Source organism: Mesoplodon densirostris, chromosome 7 (genome assembly GCF_025265405.1).
Source record: "Mesoplodon densirostris isolate mMesDen1 chromosome 7, mMesDen1 primary haplotype, whole genome shotgun sequence".
In the NCBI taxonomy this organism is placed as follows: domain Eukaryota; kingdom Metazoa; phylum Chordata; class Mammalia; order Artiodactyla; family Ziphiidae; genus Mesoplodon; species Mesoplodon densirostris.
The window spans coordinates 56,291,649-56,317,875 of NC_082667.1; the positions used below are offsets into that span (position 1 = coordinate 56,291,649).

The 26,227-nt window shown below is 37.1% G+C and overlaps 1 protein-coding gene across 1 annotated transcript in view; it reads right to left on the reverse strand.

Annotated features, from left to right (window-relative positions):
• ACER3 (alkaline ceramidase 3) overlaps positions 1-26,227 on the reverse strand; it is a 198,914-nt gene that overhangs the window by 30,707 nt on the left and 141,980 nt on the right. The window contains exon 7 of the mRNA XM_060104360.1: positions 17,199-17,257. Within this exon, the coding sequence (XP_059960343.1) occupies positions 17,199-17,257 (59 nt within the window). The remainder of the gene's footprint in view (positions 1-17,198; positions 17,258-26,227) is intronic.

Genomic DNA, 26,227 nt, shown 5'->3' on the forward strand with positions numbered 1-26,227 from the left:
AAAATCCTTAAGAAAATATTAACAAGTATCATTCAGCAATATATAAAGATTTTTACACCATGACTGAGTAGGGTTCATTCAGAATACACAGTTGGTTCAGTATTTGAAAATTAATCAGTGTAATACACCATACTAAAAGGAAAAAAAATCATATGATCAAATCAAGTGATATGAAAAAAGCATCTGACAAAATTCAGCACAATTCATGATAAAGATTCTCAGAAAATTAGGCATAGAGAGTAACTTCTTCAACTTGATAAAAAGCATCTATAAAATCTATACAGATAACATCGTACTTAATGAAAAGACTGAATACTTTTCCCCTAAGACTGGGAACAATGCGAGGATAGCTGCTCTCACCACTGTTATTCAACATAGTCCAAGAAGTTCTAGTCAGGGCAATAAGGCAAAAGAAGAAATTAAAAGCATATACATTATAAAGGATGATATAAACCACTGTCTCTACTTGAAGCAAATCTCAAGGAATCTACAAAAGTCTCCTGGAACTATTAAGTTCAGCAAGGTGGCAGAATACAAGGTAAACAAAAAGAAAATCAATTGTATTTTTTTCTCTTTTTAAAATTTAAGCTAATATTTACTGATTGCCTCCTATGCTCTGGGTATTCTTCATAGAGCTTAAAATGCTCTGCATGAATTACTACATTTAAGCCTCATAAGAACCCCACAAAGTAGGCATTCATTTTTTAAAATATTTTCAATATTTTTTATATTGATTACACAATGAATTGATGATATCTTGACATACTGGTTATATATAATGGGATTAAAATAAATTTCACTGATTTCTTTTTATTTTTTTCTTTTCCATTATAGTTTATTATAAGATACTGAATATAGTTTCCTGTGCTATACAGTAGGACCTTGTTGTTATCTATTTTATATATACTAGTTTGTATCTGCTAATCCCAAACTCCTAATTTATCCCTCTGGTATCCCTTTGGTAACAATAAGTTTGTATTCTATGTGAGTCTGTTTCTATTTTGAAAATAAGTTCAGAGATTTCCCTGGTGGCGCAGTGGTTAAGAATCCCCCTGCCAATGCAGGGAACACAGGTTCGATCCTTGGTCTGGGAAGATCCTACATGCCATGGAGCAACTAAGTCCGTGCGCCACAACTACTGAGCCTGCGCTCTAGAGCCCACAAGCCACAGCTACTAAAGCCCAAGCACCTAGAGCCCGTGCTCTGCAACAAGAGAAGCTGCCACAATGAGAAGCCCATGTACTGCAGCGAAGAGTAGCCCCTGCTCACTGCAACTAGAGAAGACACAACGCAGCCAAAGATAAAATTAAATTTAAAAAAAAGTTCATTTGTGTCATATTTTAGATTCCACATATAAGTGATATCATATGATATTTGTCTTTCTCTGCTTGACTTATTTCACTCAGTATGATAATCTCTAGGTCTATCCATGTTGCTGCAAATGGCGTTATTTCATTATTTTTTATCGTTGTATGATATCCCATTATATATACACATACACACAAATACATATCACATCTTCTTTATCCATTCATCCATCAATTCTCTAGATATATGCCCAGGAGTGGGATTGCTGGATCCTATGGTAACTCAATTTTTAGTTTTTTAAGGAACTTCCATGCTGTTTTCCACAGTGGCTGCTCCAATTTACATTCCCACCAACAGTGTAAGAGGGTTTCCTTTTCTCCAAATCCTCTCCAGAATTTATTATTTGTAGACTTTTTAATGATGGCCATTCTGACTGGTGTGGGGTGATACTTCATTGTAGTTTTGATCTGCATTTCTCTAACAATTAGCAATATTGAGCATCTTTTCATGTCTTACTGGCCATCTGGATGTCTTCTTTAGAGAAATAGCTGTTTAGGTTTTCTGGCCATCTTTTGATTGGGTTGTTTGTTCTTTTGTTATTAAGTTGTTTGTTTTCTCCCAGTCCGTAGGTTGTTTTTTGCTTTGTTTATGGTTTCCTTTGCTGTGCAAATGCTTATAAGTTTGATTAGGTCCCATTTATTTATCTTTGCTTTTATTTCTGTTGCCTTGGGAGACTGACCTAAGAAAACATTGGTATGATTTATGTCAGAGGATGTTTTGCCTATCTTGTTTTCTAGGAGTTTATGGTGTCATGTCCTATAATTAAGTCCTTAATCCATTTTGAGTTTATTTTTGTGTATGGTGTGAGGGAGGGTTCTAACTTCATTGATTTACATGTGGCTGTCTAACTTTCCCAGCGTCACTTGCTGAAGGGACTTTCTTTTCTCCATTGTGTATTCTTGCCTCATTTCTCAAAGATTAATTGATCATAGGTATGTGGTTTTATTTCTGGGCTCTCTATTCTGTTGTACTGATCCATGTCTGTTGTTATGCCAACACCATGCTGTTTTGATTACTGTACATTTGCATCAATAGTATTGTCTGAAGTCTGGAAGGGTTACGTTTCCAGCTTTGTTCTTTTTCCTCAGGATTGCTTTAGCAATTCTGGGTCTTTTATGGTTCCACATCAATTTTAGGATTATTTGTTCTAGTTCTGTGAAAAATGTCATGGGTAGTTTGATAGGGATCACATTAAATCTGTAGATTGCTTTGGGTAGTGTGGCCATTTTAACGATATTAATTATTCCAATCCAAGAGCATGGGATATCGTTCCATTTTTTAATCTTCAGTTTCCTTTATCAACGTTTTATAGTTGTCAGCATATAAAGTCTCTGACCTCCTTGGTCAGGTTTATTTGTAAATATATATATATATATATTTTTGATGTGATTTTAAAAGGGACTGTTATTTTACTTTCCCTTTCTGATAATTCATTGTTAGTGTAAAGAAATGTATGTTAATCTTGTAGCCTGTTACCTTGCTTAATTTGTTTATCAGTTCGAGTGGCTTTTGTGTGGAATCTTTAGGGTTTTCTATATATAGTATCATATCATCTGCATATAATGACAATTTTACTTCTTCCCTTCCAATTTGGATACCTTTTATTTCTTTTTCTTGTCTGATTGCTGTGGCTAGGACTTTCAATACTACGTTGAATAGAAGTGGTGAGAGTGGGCAACCCTGTCTTGTTCCAAATTTTAGTGGGAAGGCTTTCAGCTTTTCACCATTGAGTATTATATTGGCTGTATATTTGACATAAATAGCTTTTATTATGTTGAAATATGTTCCCTCTATACCCACTTTGGGGAGAGTTTTTATCATGAATGGGTGTTGAATTTTATCAAATGCTTTTTCTGCATCTATTGAGGTCATTTTTGTCTTTTCTTTTGTTGATGTGGTGTATCACATTGATAGATTTCCCTATGTTGAACCATCCTTGTGACCTTGGGATGAATCCACCTTGATAATGGTTTCTGATCCTTTTTATGTGTTGTTGGATTTGGTATGCTAATATTCTGTTGAGGATTTTTGCATCTATGTTCATCAGTGCTACTGGCCTGTACTTTTCTTTTTTTGGTAGTGTCTTTGTCTGGTTTTGGTATTGGGGTGATGGTGGCTTCACAGAGTGACTTTGGGAGTCTTCCTTCCTCTTCAATCTTTCAGAACTTTAAGAAGGATTAGTATAAGTTCATCTTTGTATGTTTGGTAGAGTTCCCTAGTGAAGCCATCTGGTCCTGGACTTCCGTTTGCAGGGAGGTGTTTTTTTGGTTTTGTTTGTTTTTGTTTTTACAGATTCTATTTCCCTTCTAGTAATAAGTCTGTTCAAATTATCTAGTTCTTCTTGATTGTTTTGGGCTGTATGTTTCTAGAAACTTATCCATTTCTTCTAGGTTGTCCAGTTTGTTGGGATATAATTGTTCATAGTATTCTCTTATGAGTTTTTGTATTTCTGTGGAGGTATCAGATATTATTTCTCCTCTTTCATTTCTTATTTTGTTTACTTGGGACCTCTTCTTGGTGAGCCTGGCCAGAGGTTTGTCAATTGTATTTATCCTTTCAAAAAACCAGCTCTGGGTTTTACTGATTTTTCTCTATTGTTTTTTTTTTAATCTCTTTTTTTTTTTACTTCCTGTCTGATCTTTATTATTTCCTTCCTTCTGCTAACTTTAGCTTTTGTTTGTTCTTCTTTTTCTAAATCTTTTAGGTGGTAGGTTAGGTTGTTTGAGATTTTTCTTATTTTTTGAGGAAAGCCTATATTGCTATGAACCTCCCTCTTAGGATTGCTTTTGCTGCATCCCATAGATTTTGTATGGTTGTGTTTTCATTGTCACTTGTCTCAAGGTATTTTTAAATTTCTTTTTGATGTCAAGTTGACCCACTGGTTTTTTAATAGCATGTTGTTTAATGATTTTTTTTCTTGTTTCTCTTTCTATGGTTGATTGCTAGTTTCATGCTGTTGTAGTCAGAAAATAAGTTTGAAATAATTTTGGTCCTCTTAAATTTGTTGAGGCTTGTTCTGTGTCCTAGTATGTGGTCTATCCTAGAGAATGTTCCATGTGCACTTGAAAATAATGCGTATTTTGGGTTCTTTGGATGTAATGTCATAGTATCAAAATTAAAATATCAATTAAGTCTAACTTTTCTAATGTATCATTTAGGATCTCTGTTGCCTTATTGATTTTCTGTCTGGAAGATCTGTCCACTGATGTCAGTGGGGTGCTAAAGTCTCCTACTATTATTGTATTCCCATCAATTTCTCCCTTTATGTCTGTATTTGTTTTATATATTTGGGTGCTTCTATATTAGGTGCATATATGATGATGAGTGTAAAATCCTCTTCCTGTATTGATCCTTTTATCATTATATAGTGTCCTTCTTTATCTTTCTTTTTTTAAAAAATTTATTTATTTATTTATGGCTGTGTTGGGTCTCCGTTTCTGTGCAAGGGCTTTCTCTAGTTGCGGCAAGTGGGGGCCACTCCTCATCGCGGTGCGCGGGCCTCTCATTATCGCGGCCTCTTCTGTTGCGGAGCACAGGCTCCAGACGTGCAGGCTCAGTAATTGTGGCTCACGGGGCCAGCTGCCCCACGGCATGTGGGATCTTCCCAGACCAGGGCTTGAACCCATGTCCCCCGCATTGGCAGGCAGACTCTCAACCACTGCACCACCAGGGAAGCCCCTTTATCTTTCTTTATAACATTTGCTTTAAAGTCTATTTTGTCTGATATGAGTATAGCAAGTCTCACTTTCTTGTCATTTCCATTTGCATGAAATATCTTTTTCCATCCCCACTTTTCAATCTATGTGTAGGCAGCACATTGTAGGCTCTTGTTTTATTATCCAGTCTGCCACTTTATGTCTTTTGATTGGAGCATTTAGTCCATTGATATTTAAGGTAATTATTGATATATATGTATTTATTGCCATTTTAAACCTTGTTTCCCAGTGGATATTGTATTTCTTCTTTGTTCCTTTCTTTTTCTGTTTTTCGTTTTGTAGTTTGAAGGTTTTCTTTTGCACTATGCTTGAGTTCGCTACTTTTTGGTTTTTGTGAATCAACTATATGTTTTTGATTTGTGGTTACCCTGTTTTTCAAGTATGTTAACCCATTACTATAACTACTTGCTTTAGACTGGTAGTCATATAGGCTCAAACACACTCTAAAAAAAACCCCTACATTTTCTTACTCCCATCCCCAACATTTTATGATTTTGATGCCTTCTCTAACATCTTCATTTTTATACTTTTGCTGTTCATCATAGTTACCATTGCTTGCACACAAAAAAGTTTCTTTAAATCTACGTACTGCCTTATTTAAGGGATTTATTTTCCAATTGTGATTTTTCTCTTTCCTATAGATTCTTGCTTCTTTTCTATTGATTTATGTATGTATGTATTTAATTATGCTGCACTGTGCAGTTTGCAGGATCTTAGTTCTCTGACCAGGGATTGAACTTGGGCCCTGGCAGTAAAAGTGCTAAGTCCTAACCACTGGACTGCCAAGGAATTCCCTACTTCTTTTCTATGTAGAAAAGACCTTTCAATATTTCTTTTAGGTTAGGTTTAGTATTGCTATATTCTTTTAGTTTTTGCTTGTCTGAGAAATTCTTTATCCTTCTATTCTAGATAATAATCTTGCTGTGTAGAGGATCCCAGATTGCAGGCTTTTTATTTTCAGGACTTTGAATATATATTGCCACTCCCTTCTGGCCTGCAATGTTTCTGTAGAGAAATCAGCTAATAGACTTATGGGGGTTCCCTTGTAACTAACTCTTTGTTTTTCTCTTGCTGCCTTTAGAATCTTCTCTTTAGCTTTTGCCATTTTAGTTATAACATGTCTTGGTGTAGGTCTGTTCAGGTTCATCTTGTCTGGGCTTCCTGTATCTGGATACCTGTTTCCTTCTTTACGTTTAGGAAGTTTTCAGTCATAATTTCTTCAAATATACTTTCAATCCTCTTTTCTCTTTCTTCTCCTTCTGGATTCCTACTATTCATAGATTGGTTCACTTTATGTTATCCAATAGGTCTCATATATTGCTTTGATTTTTTTTCATTGGTTTTTCCGTCTGCTGTTCTGATTGGTGATTTCCATTATTCTATCTTTCAGATCACTTATTCGTTCTTCTGCATTATTTAGTTTTCTATTTATTGCTTTCAGCTTGGCCTTCATCTCAGCAAATGAGTTTTCTAGTTTTAATTGGCTCCTCTTTATAGTTTCTAGTTCCACGCTATAGTGATCTGGATTTCTGTCAATAGCCTTTCTTAATTCCTTCAGTATTTTTATTACCTCCTTTTTGAACTTGGGTTCTAGTAGACTAGAGAGGTCTGTCTCATTGTTCTTTCAGGGGATTTCTCCCATTCTTTTTTTTTTTTTTTTTTTTTTTTGTGGTACGTGGGCCTCTCACTGTTGTGGCCTCTCCCGTTGTGAAGCACAGGCTCTGGATGCACAGGCTCAGCGGCCATGGCTCACAGGCCTAGCCACTCCGCGGCATGTGGGATCTTCCCGGACCGGGACACAAACCCATGTCCCCTGCATCGGCAGGCGGACTCTCAACCACTGTGCCACCAGGGAAGCCCTCTCCCATTCTTTTAATTGGGACTATTTCCTCTGGTTCTTTTTACTTATATTTCTCTGACTATGAATTTAGGAGAAACAGTTATCTACTGTGGTCTTTAAGGGCTGTTTTTATGTGGAAGCATTCCTGTGGAGCCTGCATGAGTCTAATATTTTTGGTGTGAGGGTTGTTTTTAGTATGGATGCCTGCTGTCTCTTTCCTTAGCGTGTGCTGGCCATTATCTCGTTGATAGGGGGTGTGACTTGTGTTGTGGTGACCAGAGCCCGTACTGGATATTGAGTGGGGCCTCCTCTTTGCTCTGTGGCTGTCACAGCCCTGTCAGGGGCAGGATCTCAGCAGTTGGAGTAGAAGTCCCCAGATCCAATTCTTAAGTGCGGTGTTGGGTAGGAGGAACTGGGGCGCTTCCACTGGAAGAGGATCCACTAAGTATTCCTCCACAGGAGCTGTGCATCAGAAAGTGAGCTCTGTGGTGTCATCTGTCACCAGTTGTGCGTGCTCACAAGGTACACTGTTCTTGGTACTGCCTTCAGCCCCGTCTCAGTCAAGGGAATGCAGGCAATCGGCCTGAATGTCCCTCAGCTGCTGTGATCACAAAGCTGCTGGCACAGATCTGCTGAAGTCAGACACAGGGACCTGCCACAGTCATGCACTTGGACCTGCCATGGGAGCTATGGAATCAGCACAGACCCTGGCCCACCTCTGTGTGTACATGCCCACAAAACCAACAGGTGCTAAATCTGGACCCACCTCAGGCTCAGGAGCACCAGTAATCCACTGAGACGTCCAGAAGGCACTGAGCTAATAAAGGCACCAGTGCTGTAAACCCATCAGTTGCAAAGCTGCAAGCCCAGATTTCAGCCTTGCCTCTGAATGTGGGCAACTTCCAGGACTTGCAAGCTCCCAGAGCTTGTAGAGATGGAATTGTGCCTGCTGTGAGCAATGAGGAAAATGAGGCTGCTATGGTGGGGCCCCTTCCCTCCCTTTGCGTGTGCGTTAACATGGGGCTTCTATGGCATACCTGGGCTCAGTCCTGCGCATACCCCAAGTTGTGGCCTGGGCCACACTCCAGTCTCTTAGGGCTATCTCTGCAGAGCCAACCCCAGTGCTCTCCCCAGGTTTGTTCTCTGAAGCCCGAATTTCAGCACCCAGCCCCTGTACACACCAGCACATGCATGTCTCAGGCTGGGGAGTGCAGCAAGGTGGCCATGACTGTGCTGGTCTCTCTCTGTTCTGCCTGCCACAAACCAGCTGCTGCAATCTCCTCTGAACCTCTGACGCTCCCTTTCTGTCCTGGCTGACCTTCCAGCCAGCGATGGGGGTTCCCAGGGTGAGGGAACCTCTCCTGTTTCACAGCACCCTCCCAGGGTGTAGGTCGAACCCCAATTCCTTTTATTTTTCTCTTTCATCCTGCCCAGTTACATGGTGATCTTTCTTGCGGCTCTTGTTGTATGAGATCTTTTGTCAGTGTTCAGTAGTTATTCTGTGAGAACTGTTCCACATGTAGGTGTATTTTTTATGTATTTGTGGGAGGAGGTGAACTCCATGTCCTTCTGTTTTGCCATCTTGATCTCTCTGGAACCATTATTAATATGCTGTGTTTCTATATAACAGCAATAAATGCGTGGACACCAACATTTAAAAATACAATACTATTTACAATTGCTTAAAAAAAAATCAAAGCTTTAGGTCGCTTCCTTCTCAGTACCAAGTCAGTGGTTTTCCTAGCAGAAGTCTCTGGAGATTGATTCAAGATGGCGGAGTAGAAGGACATGCTCTCACTCCCTCTTGCGAGAACACCAGAATCACAACTAACTGCTGAACAATTATTGACAAGAAGACACTGAAACTCACCAAAAAAGATACCCCACATCCAAAGACAAAGGAGAAGCCACAATGAGACGGTTGGAAGGGCGCAAACACAATAAAATCAAATCCCATAACTGATGGGTGGGTGACTCAAAAACCGGAGAATACTTACACCACAGAAGTCCACCCACTGGAGTGAAGGTTCTGGGCCCCACGTCAGGCTTCCGAACCTGGGGGTCCGGCAACGGGAGGAGGAATTCCTACAGAATCAGACTTTAAAGGCTAGTGGGATTTTACTGTAGGACTTTGACAAGACTGGGGGAAACACAGACTCTACTCTTGGAGGGCACACACAAAGTAGTGTGCACATCAGGACACAGGGGAAGGAGCAGTAACCCCATAGAGACTGAACCAGACCTACCTGCTAGTGTTGGAGGGTCTCCTGCAGAAGTGGGGGGTGGCTCTGTCTCATGGAGAGGACAAGGACACTGGCAGCAGAAATTCTGGGAAGTACTCCTTGGCGTGAGTACTCCCAGAGTCCGCCATTAGCCCCACCAAAGAGTCTGGGTAGGCTCCAGGGCTGGATCACCTCAAGCCAAACAACCAACAGGGAGGAGACCCAGCCCCACCCATCAGCAGACAAGCGGATTAAAGTTTTACTGAGCTCTGCCCACCAGAGCAACAGCCAGTTCTACCCACCACCAGTCCCTCCCATCAGGAAACTTGCACAAGCCTCTTAGACAGCCTCATCCACCAGAGGGCAGACAGCAGAAGCAAGAAGAACTACAGTCCTGCAGCCTGTGAACAAAAACCATGTTCACAGGAAGTTAGAAAAGATGGAAAGGCAGACGGCTATGTACCAGATGAAGGAACAAGATAAAACCCCAGAAAAACAACTAAATGAGGTGGAGATAGGCAACCTTCCAGAAAAAGAATTCAGAATGGTGATAGTGAAGATGATCCAGGACCTCGGAAAACGGATGGAGGTAAAGATCGAGATGATGCAAAAAATGTTTAACAAAGATCTAGAAGAATTAAAGAACAAACAAACACAGATGAACAATACAATAACTGAAATGAAAAATACACTAGAAGGAATCAATAGCAGAATAACTGAGGCAGAAGAACAGATAAGTGACCTGGAAGACAGAATGGTGGAATTCACTGCTGCAGAACAGAATAAAGAAAAAAGAATGAAGACAGCCTAAGAGACCTCTGAGACAATATTAAACACAACAATGTGTTTATAGGGGTCCCAGAAGGACAAGAGAGAGAGAAAGGACCCGAGAAAATATTTGAAAAGATTATTGTCAAAAACTTCCCTAACATGGGAAAGGAAATAGCCACCGAAGTCCAGAAAGCACAGAGAGTCCCATACAGGATAGACCCAAGGAGAAACACACCGAGACACACAGTAATCAAATGGGCAAAAATTAAAGACAAAGAAAAATTATTGAAAGCAGCAAGGGAAAAACGACAAATAACAACAAGGGAACCCCCATAAGGTTAACAGCTGATTTCTCAGCAGAAACTTTACAAGCCAGAAGGGAGTGGCATGATATACTTAAAGTGATGAAAGGGAAAAACCTACAACCAAGATTACTCTACCTGGCAAGGATCTCACTCAGATTCTATGGAGAAATCAAAAGCTTTACAGACAAACAAAAGCTAACAGAATTCAGCACCACCAAACCAGCTCTACAACAAATGCGAAAGGAACTCCTCTAAGTGGGAAACACAAGAGAAGAAAAGGACCTACAAAAACAAACCCAAAACAATTAAGAAAATGGTAATAGGAACATACATATCAATAATTACCTTAAACGTGAATAGATTAAATGCTCCAACCAAAAGACACAGGCTTGCTGAACGGACACAAAAACAAGACCCATATATATGCTGTCTACAAGAGACCCACTTCAGACCTAGGGACACATAGAGACTGAAAGTGAGGGGATGGAAAAAGACATGCCATGCAAATGGAAATCAAAAGAAAGCTGGAGTAGCAATACTCATATCAGATAAAACAGACTTTAAAATAAAGACTATTACAAGAGACAAGGAAGGACACTACATAATGATCAAGGGATCAATCCAAAAAGAAGATATAACAATTATAAATATATATGCACCCAACACAGGAGCACCTCAATACATAAGGCAACTGCTAACAGCTATAAAAGAGGAAATTGACAGTAACACAATAATAGTGGGGGACTTTAACACCTCACTTAGACCAATGGACAGATCACCCAAACAGAAAATAAATAAGGAAACACAAGCATTAAATGATACAACAGACCAGATAGATTTAATTGATATTTATGGGACATTCCAACCAAAAACAGCAGATTACACTTTCTTCTCAAGTGCGCACAGAACATTCTCCAGGATACATCACATCTTGGGTCACAAATCAAGCCATAGTAAATTTAAGAAATTTGAAATCGTATCAAGCATATTTTCTGACTACACTATGAGATTAGAAATCAATTACAGGGGACAAAATGTAAAAAACAGAAACACATGAGGCTAAACAATATGTTACTAAATAAACAAGAGATCACTGAAGAAATCAAAGAGGAAATCAAAAAATGCCTAGAGACAAATGACAATGAAAACATGATATCCAAAACCTATGGGATGCGGCAAAAGCAGTTTTAAGAGGGAAGTTTATAACTACACAAGTGTACCTCAAGAAACAAGAAAAATCTCAAATAAACAATCTAACCTTATACCTAAAGGAACTAGAGAAAGAAGAACAAACAAAACCCAAAGTTAGCAGAAGGAAAGAAATCATAAAGATCAGAGCAGAAATAAATGAAACGGAAACAAAGAAAACAATAGCAAAGATCGATAAAACTAAAAGCTGGTTCTTTGAGAAGATAAACAAAATTGATAAACAATTAGCCAGACTCATCAATAAAAAGAGGGAGAGGACTCAAATCAATAAAATGAGAAATGAAAGAGGAAAAGTTACAACAGACACTGCAGAAATACAAAGCATCCTAAGAGACTACTACAAGTAACTCTATGCCAATAAAATGGACAACCTGGAAGAAATGGACAAATTCTTAGAAACGTATAACCTTTCAAGACTGAACAAGGAAGAAATAGAAAATATGAATAGACCAACCACAAGTAATGAAATTGAAACTGTGATTAAAAATCTTCAAACAAACAAAAGTCCAGGACCAGATGGCTTCACACGTGAATTCTATCAAACATTGAGAGAAGAGCTAACACCCATCCTTCTCAAACTTCCAAAAAATTGCAAAGGAAGGAACACTCCCAAACTCATTCTTTGAGGCCACCATCACCCTAATACCAAAACCAGACAAAGACGTCACAAAAAAAGAAAATTACAGACCAATATCACTGATGAATATAGATGTAAAAATCCTCAACAAAACACTAGCAAACAGAATCCAACAACACATTAAAAGGATCATACACCATGATCAAGTGGGATTTATCCCAGGGATGCAAGGATTCTTCATTATATGCAAATCAATCAATGTGATACACCATATTAACAAATTGAAGAAGAAAAACCATATGATCATCTCAATAGATGCAGAAAAAGCTTTTGACAAAATTCAACACCCATTTATGATAAAAACTCTCCAGAAAGTGGACACAGAGGGAACCTACCTCAACATAATAAAGGCCATATATGACAAGCCCACAGCAAATATCATTCTCAATGGTGAAAAACTGAAAGCATTTCCTCTAAGATCAGGAACAAGACAAGGTTGCCCTCTCTCGCCACTATTATTCAATGTAGTTTTGTAAGTCATACCCATGGCAATCAGAGAAGAAAAAGAAATAAAAGGAATACAAATTGGAAAAGAAGAAGTAAAACTGTCACTGTTTGCAGATGACATGATACTATATATAGAGAATCCTAAAGATGCCACCAGAAAACTATTAGAGCTAATCAATGAATCTGGTAAAGTTGCAGGATACAAAATTAATGCACAGAAATCTCTTGCATTCCTATACACTAATGATGAAGAATCTGAAAGAGAAATTAAGGAAATACTCCCATTTACCATTGCAACAAAAAGAATAAAACGTCTAGGAATAAACCTACCTAGGGAGACAAAAACCTGTATGCAGAAAACTATAAGACACTGATGAAAGAAATTAAAGATGATACCAAGAGATGGAGAGATATACCATGTTCTTGGATTGGAAGAGTCAATATTGTGAAAATGACCCTACTACCCAAAACAATCTACAGATTCAATGCAATCCCTATCAAATTACCAATGGCATTTTTTACAGAACTAGAACAAAAAATTTTTAAATTTGTACGGAGACAAAAAAGACCCCGAATAGCCAAAGCAGTCTTAGGGAAAAAAACGGAGCTGGAGGAATCAGACTCCCTGACTTCAGACAATACTACAAAGCTACAGTAATCAAGACAATATGGTACTCGCACAAAAACAGAAATATAGATCAATGCATCAAGATAGAAAGCCCAGAGATAAACCCATGCACCTATGTTCAACTAATCTATGACAAAGGAGGCAAGGATATACAATGGAGAAAAGACAGTCTCTTCAATAAGTGGTGCTGGGAAAACTGGACAGCTACATGTAAAAGAATGAAATTAGAACACTCCCTAACACCATACACAAAAATAAACTCAAAATGGATTAGAGACCTAAATGTAAGACCAGACACTATAAAACTCTTAGAGGAAAACATAGGAAGAACACTCTTTGACAGAAATCACAGCAAGACCTTTTTTGAACCACCTCCTAGAGTAATGGAAATAAAAACAAAAAGAAACAAATGGGACCTAATGAAACTTAAAAGCTTTTGCACAGCAAAGGAAACCATAAACAAGACGAAAAGACAACCCTCAAAATGGGAGAAAATATTTGCAAACGAATCAACAGACAAAGGACTAATCTCCAAAATATATAAACAGCTCATGCAGCTCAATATTATAAAAAGAAATAACCCAATCCAAAAATGGGCAGAAGACCTAAACAGACATTTCTCCAAAGAAGACATACAGATGGCCAAGAAGCTGCTCAACATCACTAATTATTAGACAAATGCAAATCAAAATTACAATGAGGTATCACCTCACACCAGTTAGAATGGGCATCATCAGAAAATCTACAAACAAATGCTGGAGAGGGTGTGGAGAAAAGGGAACCCTCTTGCAGTGTTGGTGGGAATGTAAATTGATACAGCCACTATCGAGAACAGAATGGAGGTTCCTTAAAAAACTAAAAATAGAATTACAATATGACCCAGCAATCCCACTATTGGGCATATACCCAGAGAAAACCATAATTCAAAAAGACACGTGCACCCCAATGTTCACTGCAGCACTATTTACAATAGCCAGGTCATGGAAGCCCATCGACAGATGAATGGATAAAGAAGATGTGGTACATATATATAATGGAATATTACTCAGCCATAAAAAGGAACGTAATTGGGTCATGTGTAGAGATGTGGATGGATCTAGAGACTGTCATACAGAGTGAAGTAAGTCAGAAAGAGAAGAACAAATATCACATATTAACGCATATATGTGGAACCTAGAAAAATGGTACAGATGAATTGGTTTGCAGGGCAGAAATTGAAACACAGATGTAGAGAACAAATGTATGGACACCAAGGGTGGAAAGTGGCGGGGTGGTGGTGGTGGTGGTGTGATGAATTGGGAGATTGGGATTGACGTGTATACACTGATGTATATAAAATGGATGACTAATAAGAACCTGCTGTATAAAAAAATAAAATAAAATTCAAAAATTAAACAAAAGAAAATCAAAACTCCAAAATGCTAATGGAAGAAATCAAAGATGATCTAAATAAATGGAGAGACACACAAGACACACAGTGTTCATAGACTGGAAGACTCAACATAGTAAAGATGTCAATTCTTCACAAATTGATATGCAGGTTTAATGCAATTCCTATCAAAATGCCAATAAGATTTTAAATATAGACATTATTATTCTAAAATTTATACATAAAGGCAAAGGAACCCAAATAGCAAAAACAGTTTTGAAAAAGAAGTGACAGGAATCAATCTATATGATTTGAAGAGGTATTTTATAGGTAGAGTAATCAATTATCAGAGAGTAGGACCAGTAGAGGGATAGACACCTAAATGAATGCAACAGAATAAAAAAACTCAAAAATACATCAACACAAATATACCCAAATAATTTTTGAGAAAGGTGCAAAAGCAATTCAGTGAAGAAACAGCCTTTTCAACCAGTGGTCCTGGAGTAGTGGGACCTCTGAAGGTTAAAAAATGGACCTCAACCTACTCCTTACCCCTTACATAAAAATTAACTCAAAATAAATCATAAACTGAAATGTAAAGCTATACAAAACTTTTGGTAAAAAATGGGAAAACCTAGGGTTAGGCATTGAGTCCTTAACCTGGATGCCCAAGCATGATACGTGAAAGGAAAATTGATAAAGTGACCTCATCAAAATTAAAAACTTTTGCTCTGTGATAGGCCCTGTGAACAGCATGAAAGACAAGGTACAGACTGTGAGAAAATATTTGTGAGCCACATATTTGATGAAGAGTATCTAGAATATGTAAAGAATGCTCAAAACTCAAAAAAAGAGAAACAATCCCATTAGAAAATGGGCAAAGACATGAACAGACGTTTCACCAAAGAGGATATACAGATGGTAAATAAGCACATGAAAATATGTTCAACATCATTAGCCACTAGGGAAACAAGAATTAAAACCACAATGAGATATCAGTACATATCTGTAAGAATGACTAAAATAAAAATTAGTGACAACACCAAATGTTGGCAAGGATGCAGAGAAACTGGGTCACACATACACTGCTGGTGGGAATTTAAAATGGTAGAGCCACTCTGAAAAACAGTTTGGGAGTTGGGCTTTCCAGGTGGTGCAGTGGTTGAGAATCTGCCTGTCAATGCAGGGGACACGGGTTCGAGCCCTGGTCTGGGAAGATCCCACATGCCACGGAGCAACTAAGCCCGTGCGCCACAACTACTGAGCCTGTGCTCTAGAGCCCGCAAGCCACAACTACTGAAGCCTGTGCGCCCTAGAGCCCATGCTCCACAAGAGATGCCACCGCAATGAGAAACCCGCAAACCGCAATGAAGAGTAGCCCCCACTCACCACAACTAGAGAAAGCCCATGTGCAGCAACGAAGACCCAACGCAGCCAAAAATAAATTAATAATTTTTAAAAAAACAGTATGAAAGTTTTAAAAAGAATTGAACATATGATTATCATACAACCTAGCAATTCCACTCTGGGCATTTATTCCAGAGAAATGAAAACTTATATTCACATAAAAACCTGTAAACAAATATTCATAGCAGCTTTATTCATAATAGTAAAAAACTAGAAATAAAAAACTGGAAATCCAGATGTTATTCAACGGTTGAATGATTAAACTGTGGTACATCCATATCACGGAATACTACTCACAACAGAAAGGGTGAACTACTGATACACTCAACAACTTGTATTAATCTCCAGTGAATTATGCTGAGTGCAAAAGGCCAATCCCAATGGTTATATATACTGTGTGATTCCATTTATATAACACTCTGAAAAATTGGAGAAATGAAGGGCAGATTAGTAGTTGCTAGGGGTTAAGCATAGGGGGTAAGGAAACAGGGTAGGAGGGAATTGGGTGTGGCTACAGAAAGACCACACAGGGATCCTTGTAGTGATAGAATTGTTCTGTATCTTGATTCTGTCAGTGTCAAGTCCTGGTTATGATGTTGTACTATAGTTTTGCAAGACATTATCACTAGAGGAAACTGGTAAAGGGTACAGACAATCTCTATTATTTCTTACAATTGCATGTGCTTCTACAATTATCTCAAAACAAAAAGTTTAATTAAAAAAGAAAAAAACAGAAACAAACCCATAAATCATACTATTTACTTATTGAGCATCTGTTATATGGCCAGGCCCTATGTCAGGTACTCACATGAAATATTTCTTATTTTATTTTTCATGAACTCTATAAATATTATGCCTATTTCCTAAATCATCTTTCTGGAATACTGTTTCTCTGTGACACTAATAGTCTTCCTTGAGAGGTGTTCTGCAAAAAGGGTTCCTTAATTAAGTAGTTGGAGAAACAGAAAAACAATTACTTTCTTTTCTACTGTAGGATTTTTCAAGGCCTTTAATAAACTCATGTACATTATAAATATTCAAAAGGAGGCCATCACACACAGCTTTCCTCAAATTTCTTTAATTTTAGAATTCTTGGTTTCATGTGATGCCTATTAACAACTTACTTAAAGAATTAGTATTTCTTGCAATATACCATAATAAAGTTGGGTTGTAAGTTTTCTATCAGTATCCCTTCTGGAGTTGGGTTTTATGTGTTATTTCAGTTTAGGCTACAGATTTACCACCTAAGTGTACTCTTTTGATGATCCAAACTACTTACCATGTAACAATATAAATAGATCGAACTACTAATGTGAAGACCAACATTCCATACATGACCTGAAGAAGAAAGAGAAAATGAAGTTAGTAAAATCATGATTCTTTGGCAAAGGAAGTATATTTGCCTACAAAAGTAGTCCTCCCAGTTAAATGTAAACATTTATTATCTTTCATTACATTTTAAAGAACAGATGTGTAATTATATAATGAAGAGTTACACTAACCTTTGAGGAAAGAGCCTGCTTGTGAATAATCAATATCAGAAGTCTCATGTCAATTTTAATTCTGAATGGTTCCATGAAATTTTAAATATATGCTAAAACCTGAACAAATGCTGTATTTTTGCCTCATATTCCCTAGAGATCCTTTCCTTCTTGTTAGCTTCACTTTCAGCAAATGATTCTACTTCCCATCTTATAAATCTGAACTCTTTTAAACTCTCCTCCCAGGTGTTTGTGCATTCATATGCATCCTCTCCCTGCATTCTTTCTCCCATTCCTAGTTTCTAAAGAAAGAGGTGCCCATTTCTTCTTGACTGAGGTTAATCTACTCCCCTGTGTTCTTTATTCTATATGCTCCCACATCTTCCCAGACTTGGCTCCAACAACTAACCTCTTTCTCTTCTATACTGAGCACTGGATAGGTACTACTACCTGGAAACCTGAACCTAGTGGGAAAATTTAACTTTTAAAAGTGTGAAATTAAATACAAGAAAACTGCACAGAATATAAATGTATAACTTAAATATTTATAAAGCCAATAACTGGGAAAGTACCATTCAGGTCAAGACACATGTTATCTCTTCCCAGTCCAACCCTCTCCCCTACTCCTTAGAGGAAACCACTCTCCTGACTTTTAAAATAAACACATTTTCTTGCTTTTCTTTATGTGTTTACTAACTTAAACTGGTGTCCTAAATATGCACTCCTAAATAAGTTTTTAAAATTTTAATTTTAATTTACAATAGAATAATGTTACACACATTTGTTTTTGTTTTATCTTTTAGAATTCAATTATGTTGAATATGTAGCCATAGTTCATTCATTTTTGATATCACATAAATAAATACCACAATTTATTTACCAATTCTTGTGGTGATGGACATTTTGAGGTTATTTCCAGTTTTCACTGCTATGAACATTTCTACGCATATATTCTAATACACACATACAAAAGTTTCTCCAGGGTATGTACCTAGGAATGTAACTGCTGGGTCAGAGGGTATATTATTATCAAAATTACTAAAAATGTCAAACTGTTTTCCAAAGTGGTTAAACCAACCTTTACTCCAACCAATGTGTATTCTGAGTGTTTCCTTTATGCCACATACTCAAAACATGATATAGTCAGACTTCTAAATTTTTGTCATTCTATGTGGTTTTTAATATGTATTTCTCCGATTACAGGTTGAACACTGTATGTTATGTTCACTGGCCAATTGATATCTGCTATTGTTCAAACCTATTTTTTTATTCGGTTGTCTGTCATTTTCTTACTTGTTCCTGTTTCAACTTTTAAAAACTTCTAAATTAAAATTAAAATATAACACACACACAAAGTGCTCAAAACATAAACACTGTTTGAGGATTATCACAAAACAAATATCTTTGCAATTTTTTACTTCGTAGGTCAAAAAACTGAACTTTGGCAGAATACCATAAATCAACCTCATACCCTTCTCAAGTTCTATACCCTTCTCTTCCCCGAGGTTTACCACTATGCTGACTTCTCACATTAGAGTTCAGTTTTGCCTGTTTGGAACCTCAATATAAACGAACTCTGTTTTATATACTTGTGTCAAGCTTCTTTTACTCAGTTTTGTGTTTGTGAGCCTCATTCAACTTGTTATACGAGCTGTGGTATATCAGTGTTCATTGCTATCTAATATTCCATTATTTAAATATGTATATTTTATATATCCATTCTACGGCTGATGGACATTGGGGTCTAAGTTTTAGCTATTTATAATAATCCTGCTATAAACATATATAACATAGGAAGAACACTCTTTGACATAAATCACAGCAAGATCCTTTTTGACCCACCTCCTAGAGTAATGGAAATAAAAACAAAAATAAACAAATGGGACCTAATGAAACTTAAAAACTTTTGCACGGCAAAGGAAACCATAAACAATATGAAAAGACAACCCTCAGAATGGGAGAAAATATTTGCAAATGAAGCAACTGACCAAGGATTAATCCCCAAAAGATACAAGCAGCCCATGAAGCTCAATATCAAAAAAACAAACCACCTAATCCAAAAATGAGCAGAAGATCTAAACAGACATTTCTCCAAAGAAGGTATACAGGTTGAAAGGATGCTCAACATTACTAATCATTAGAGAAATGCAAATCAAAACCACCATGAGGTGTCACCTCACACGGGTCAGAATGGCCATCATCAAGAAATCTACAAACAATAAATGCTGGAGAGGGTGTGGAGAAAAGGGAACCCTCTTGCACTGTTGATGGGAATGTAAATTGATACAGCCACTATGGAGAACAGTATGGAGGTTCCTTAAAAAACTAAAAATAGAACTACCATATGACCCAGCAATCCCACTACTGGGCATATACCCTGAGAAAAGCATAATTCAAAAAGTCATGTACCACAATATTCATTGTAGCACTATTTACAATAGCCAGAACATGGAAGTAACCTAAGTGTCCAGCAACAGATGAATGGATAAAGAAGATGTAGCACACATATACAATGAAATATTACTCAGCCATAAAAGGAAACGATATTGAGTTATTTGTAGTGAGGTGGATGGACCTAGAGTCTGTCATACATTGAAGTAAGTCAGAAATAGGAAAACAAATACCATATGCTAACACATATACATGGAATCTAAAAAAACCAATGGTTCTGATGAACCTAGGGGCAGGACAGGAATAAAGATGCAGACGTAGAGAATGGACTTGAGGACATGGAGAGGGGGAAGGGTAAGCTGGGACAAAGTGAGAGAGTAGCACTGACATATATACACTACCAAACATAAAATAGATAGCTAGTGGGAAGCACCTGCATCACACGGGGAGATCAGCTCGGTGCTTTGTGACCACCTAGAGAGGTAGGATAGGGAGGGTGGGAGGGAGAAGCAAGAGGGAGGGGCTATGGGGATATATGTATACATATAGCTGATTCACTTTGTTATACAGCAGACACTAACACAACATTGTAAAGCAATTATACTCCAATAAAGATGTTAAAAATATATATATATGTGTGTGTGTGTGTGTGTGTGTGTGTGTATGTAATTTTTGGTGTACATGTTCAGGGATTTCTACTGGGCATAGGAGCCAAGCTGCTGGATCATAGCGTATGTATAAACTCAAGTTTAGTGGTTTTTACAAACTCTTTTCCGAGGTGGTTATACCGATTAACACTCCCACGTGCAGTGTATGAGTGTTGCTTAATAGCCTTGCTAGTCAGCCCTCGGTACTATAAAGTCTTTTTTATTTTAGCCAGTCCTTCTCTATCAATAGAAATACTTTCCCCTTAAAGTCTATTTTGTCTGATATTAAAATAACTATACCATATTTCTTTTGCTTAGTGTTTGCATGGTATATATATTTTTCCATACTTTGACTTTCAAGTGAAATCCAAGCTTTTTTTTTAATGTAGCCATTGAGTATGTAGTGGTATTTCATTGTGTTTTCAATTTTCATTTCCATGATGACTAATATAGATTGAATATCACTTCATATGTTTATTGGCCATTTGGATATAATCTTTTGTGAAATGTCTCATCCATTTTTCTACTGGGTCTCCTACTTTTTTTTATTGGTTTGTAGGATGTCTTTACATATACTAGTCTTTGCTTGATTATATGTGTTGTGAATATCTTATTCCACTCTATAGTGTTATATGTTCACTCTCTTTATGGTGTCTTTTTATGACCCTAAATTCTTAATTTTAAGATTAAATTAGTGTTGTCTGAGTCTTGTAATAACGGTATAGTTATTTATTTATTTAGGTATTCTTTAATGTCTGTAAATGTGCTTTATAATTTCTTCCATATATAGGTCTTAGACATTTATGCTAGATTTACTCCTAGGTACTTCATAAATACTTTTAGATGATTATCATAAGTAGTAATTTTTAAATGTCATTTTCTACCTGTTTGATGCTATTATATATAAATACAACTTTTTTTTGCAAACTGCTTTTATTTAATGTGACTTTACCTTTTAAAATCTCTTCTAATAATTTATTTGTAGAGTCTTTAGGTTTTCCCTATATATATTTGTATATCACTTGTGAATATTTACAGTTTTGTCTCACCCTTTTTTTTTTTTTTTTTGCGGTATGCGGGCCTCTCACTGTTGTGGCCTCTCCCGTTGCGGAGCACAGGCTCCGGACGCGCAGGCCCAGCGGCCATGGCTCACGGGCCCAGCCGCTCCACGGCATATGGGATCCTCCCAGACCGGGGCACGAACCCGTATCCCCTGCATCGGCAGGCGGACTCTCAACCACTGCGCCACCAGGGAGGCCCGTGTCTCACCCTTTTTAATTCAATAATTTTCTTTTTCTTGCTTAACTGAGTGGGCCTGGAACTCCAGTACAATATGAATAGAATTGGTGATAACAAGTACTGCTATCTCATGCTCAGTCTCAAAGAGAAAGCTTTCAATGGTTAATCACTAAGTGTTACATTGAGTGTAGGATTAAAAAATTTTTTTAAAATAATCTTCATCAGATTAAGAAGCCCTCTTTTATTTCTAGTTTGCTAGTTTTTAAAAATCATGAATTAATATATTTTATCAAATACTTTTTCTGTATCTCTTGAGATAATCATATAATTTTTGTCCTTTAATCTTTTAATATAATTTTCTAATACTGATTAATAGTCTAACCAACTTGATACTCCTGGGTGATATCTAATTTAGTCATGATGCTTTATCCTATTTTTGTTTATATTGGCTGATTTGGTTTAGAAATATTTTGCCTAGGACTTCTGCCTGTTATTTTAACTCTTTCAAACTCTCCTTACTGGTATTAAAGTTTTGCTTGCCTCATACATGAGTTGGAGAGTATCTCTTCTTTTTGTTCAATTCACTATGAGAATCTGTGTAAGACTGGAATTATTTCTTCTTTTAATGTGTGGTAAACATTCTAGCAAAGTCATATTCGCACACAAATTTCTGACTACTGATTGAACCACTTTTCATTGTTATAGGACAATTCAGGTTTTGTATTCTCTGTAAGTTTCTACAGGTTATACTTTTTTTAGGAATTTGTCCATTTAAAAAATAAAAATGAAAAATGTAAATTTATTGGCATAAAGTTGTTCATAATATTTAATTAACTTTTTAATGTCGCCAGGACTTGATGTGATATCACTTTTTCATTTCTTCTTTTTTTAATATTTACTTATTTTTTGGCTGCGTCAGGTCTTAGTTGCGGCACGTGGGATCTTTCATTGTGATGCATGAGCTCACTAGCTGTGGTATGTGAGATCTCACAGTGCGCGGCCTCATTAGTTTGAGGTGCACAGGCTCTCTAGTTGTGGTGCGCGGGCTGCAGAGCACATGGGCTGATTAGTTGTGGCACGCGTGCTCTCTAGTTGTGATGCACAGCTTCAGTAGTTGTGGTGGGCAGGCTTAGTTGCCCCGTGGCATGTGGGATCTTAGTTCCCCGACCAGGGATTGAACTGGCATCCCCTGCACTGCAAGATGGATTCTTAACCACTGGACCACCAGGGAAGTCCCTTCATATCTGATATTGTTTGTGCTTGCCTTTTCCCCTCTTGATCAAATTCACCAAGGGTATGTTAGTTTTACTTGTCTGTTTAAAGAAGCAACTTTTGGCTTTGCTGATGCTCCCCATAGTATATTTGTTTTCTATTGTATTCCTTTTTGCTTTTATCTTTCACTTCTTGAAATATACGCTATATCCTTCCTTTTTTAGCCTTTTTTTCCTGGTACACACACTTTAAGGCTAGATATTTCCCTCCAAATATGAACTTTTCTGAATCCAATTTTTTTTAATGTAACCATTCTTTTATATACATATATATATTTATTTTGGCTGCTCTGGGTCTTGGTTGCTGTACATGGGATCTTTGTTGGGGCGTGTGGCATCTTTAGTTGTGGCATGCGGACTTCTTAGTTGAGGCATGCATGCAGGTTCTAGTTTCCCGACCAGGGATCGAACCCGGACCCCCTGAATTGGAAGCATGGAGTCTTACCCACTGGACCACCAGAAGGTCTCCCAAGTTTTAACATGTATTTATTTTCATTGATTCAATTCAAAATATTTTCCAATTTCTATGATTGGAAATTTCTATATTTCTTTGATCTATATTATTTAAAATTATATTATTTAAATTCTAACATAATTGCATTACAGTCATAAAGTATATTCTGATTACAGTCCTTTGAAATTTGTTAAGACTTACTGTATGAGCAAGTATATGGTCAATTTTTGTAAATGTGGAAAAACAAAGTGTTTCTGCAATTGTTGGGTACAGTATTTTACATTTGCTCTATAGGTCAAGTTTTTTAATCAAGCAGTTTAAATCTTCTATATCTTCTTGAGTTACTGAGAGTTGTATATTAAAATCCCCAAAGATTATAGATTTTTCTATTTTTTCTTCTAGTTCAGTCTTTTTTTCATTATATATGTTGAGGTATTATATATATTAAAGGTACATACAAGTTTTAAATTAATATAATTTTCTGAATTGAATACTTTTAATACTACAAAGTAATCCTTCTCTATCAATAGAAATATTTTCCCCTTAAAGTCTTATTTTGTCTGATATTAAAATAACTATACCATATTTCTTTTGCTTAGTGTTTGCATGGTATATATATATTTTTCCATACTTTCACTTTCAACCTTTCTATACCCTGATGTTTTAGGTGGACTCTCTTATAAGGCCCTGCTATGACTCCTGCCTACTACTTGTGGTCTCTCTATTAAATGGAATCCAAGAAATATGTATTGAGCATTGTACTAGACCCTGAGGACATCATGGTCTGAGTAAAGGGTTAACTAATATCCAGCCTGGGATGATGTAGGCCTGGCTGCGTATGACCTCAAGTCTCCCAGCCTTGAATACAACAGTTAAGATAAATGGGGAATGTTGTGTCTGCTTTTGTTGTTGTGAAGGACTGCACCTAGGTTGCAGGCTTGGGGCCTGCATTAGAACAGTATAAAAGATGCCTATTATAAAGAATGGTAGGGGAAAAAAAAAAGAAATAAAAAAGGGGCTGTAGCTTCTGCATGTTACAGTGACTTCCACTACACTTAGCTCTCATCCCTGGCAGATGTACACAACTTATGTGGATGAGAGGGCAAAAGAAGCTGTGTATAAGGATAGCGCTGAATCTCCTGATGAGATGAGAACATTACACTTGCTGTATCCTCGACCTAGTATTCTACAATAAAGCTAAGTAAACACAGTATTAGATGAAAGCTTATTAGAGACTGATTGCCCACCTGAATCAATAATTGCAGCCATGCTGCTATAATCGTGAACAAGAAAGGCATGATCCCTGCCCTCACTGCATACAATCTAGTAAAGAGAGGTATAAGTAACCAGGCAGTTAAAATGTAGTATTTTAACTCTGTGATAGGGACTGAACAGAGTATTTTCTAAGCACATAGGAAGGCCACCTAATCCAAACTTATGCAGATCAGAAAGACTTCCATGGACTAGGGATGTAATGTACAACATAAGAAATATAATTAACACTATACGTTATATATAAAAGTTGTTAAGAGAGTAAATCCTAAGAGTTCTTGTCACAAGGAAAAAAAAAATTTTTTTTATTTCTTTAATGTTGTATCTATATAAGATGATGAATGTTCACTAAATTTACTGTGGTAATCATTTCATGTTGTATGTAAGTCAAATCATTATGCTGTACACCTTAAACTTATACAGTGCTGTATGTCAATTATGTCTCAACAAAACTGGAAGAAAAAAAGACTTTTTGGAGGATTTAATGTTTAATTTTATAACTGAAGTATTAGTAGGACAAGCATTATTAATAATAACAAACATTATTAAGAGAAGGTGGAAGACAGTAATGGTCATAGCTTACATTCTGGGGACTAGAAAAAAGTAATGCTGTCTAGAATATATTGTTGGAGAGAAGAGTGGGAAAAATGAAGTCAGAAAGGTAAGCAGAGGTCAAGTCTGGCTTTTCAAGTCATGTTAAGGAGTTGGACTTTATCTTAAGAACAATGCAAAGTCAATGAAAGTTTCAGCAGTAGCTCAAAATGATCACTCATGTATTAGAAAGATGTCCCTGTCACGTTAGGTGGAGAATGAATTAGGAGGAGGCAAGACTGATGGAAAACAGACCACTGACAAAGTATTGCAGTGACCTAGGTGAGACATGGGGCCTGAACTAGGGTAGTGTTACTGGGAAAGGAGAAAAATGGATAAATTAGGGAAATATTTAGGGCTTAGACTGATAATTAATTTGATATGTGAGTTAGTATAAGTTGGGAAAAATCAATGATAGCCTGGTTTATGACTTAGGCAGTTGGGTGCATAGTGAAATTGTTTATTGTGTTAAAGAATAATATGAAAAGAAAGACAGGGGATAAAAATGTTGACTTCATTTCTGGATATGTTTCGAGTTTGAGGTGCCAGTTAGATATCCAAGTGGAGATCTCCAGCAGGAGTTGGATATCTGGGTCTAAACCTTAGAAGAAAAAACTGAGCTGAATTAACAGATTTATGACTCATCAGCATAGAGAAGTCAAAAGAAATGAATTGTTCAGGGAGTTTGTTAAACATAATAAATGCTGGATAAGAACGTATGCACTGGAAGTGCAATGGGGATTTTTCAAATGAATTTTCTTCTCTTCACAAGCACCTCTACCCTATACATTCTGATTCTCCCCTAGGAATCTGAAGCAGACCCTGCTAGTGGCCTACTCAGTATCTATTCTTGCCTCTGTCTTTATAGAAGACTGATTTTATTAGGCTGGCAATATGTCCAGCTATAAAATCTTGATTTCCCAGGCTTTCTTGAAGCTAGAGGTGTCCACATAACCTTTTTT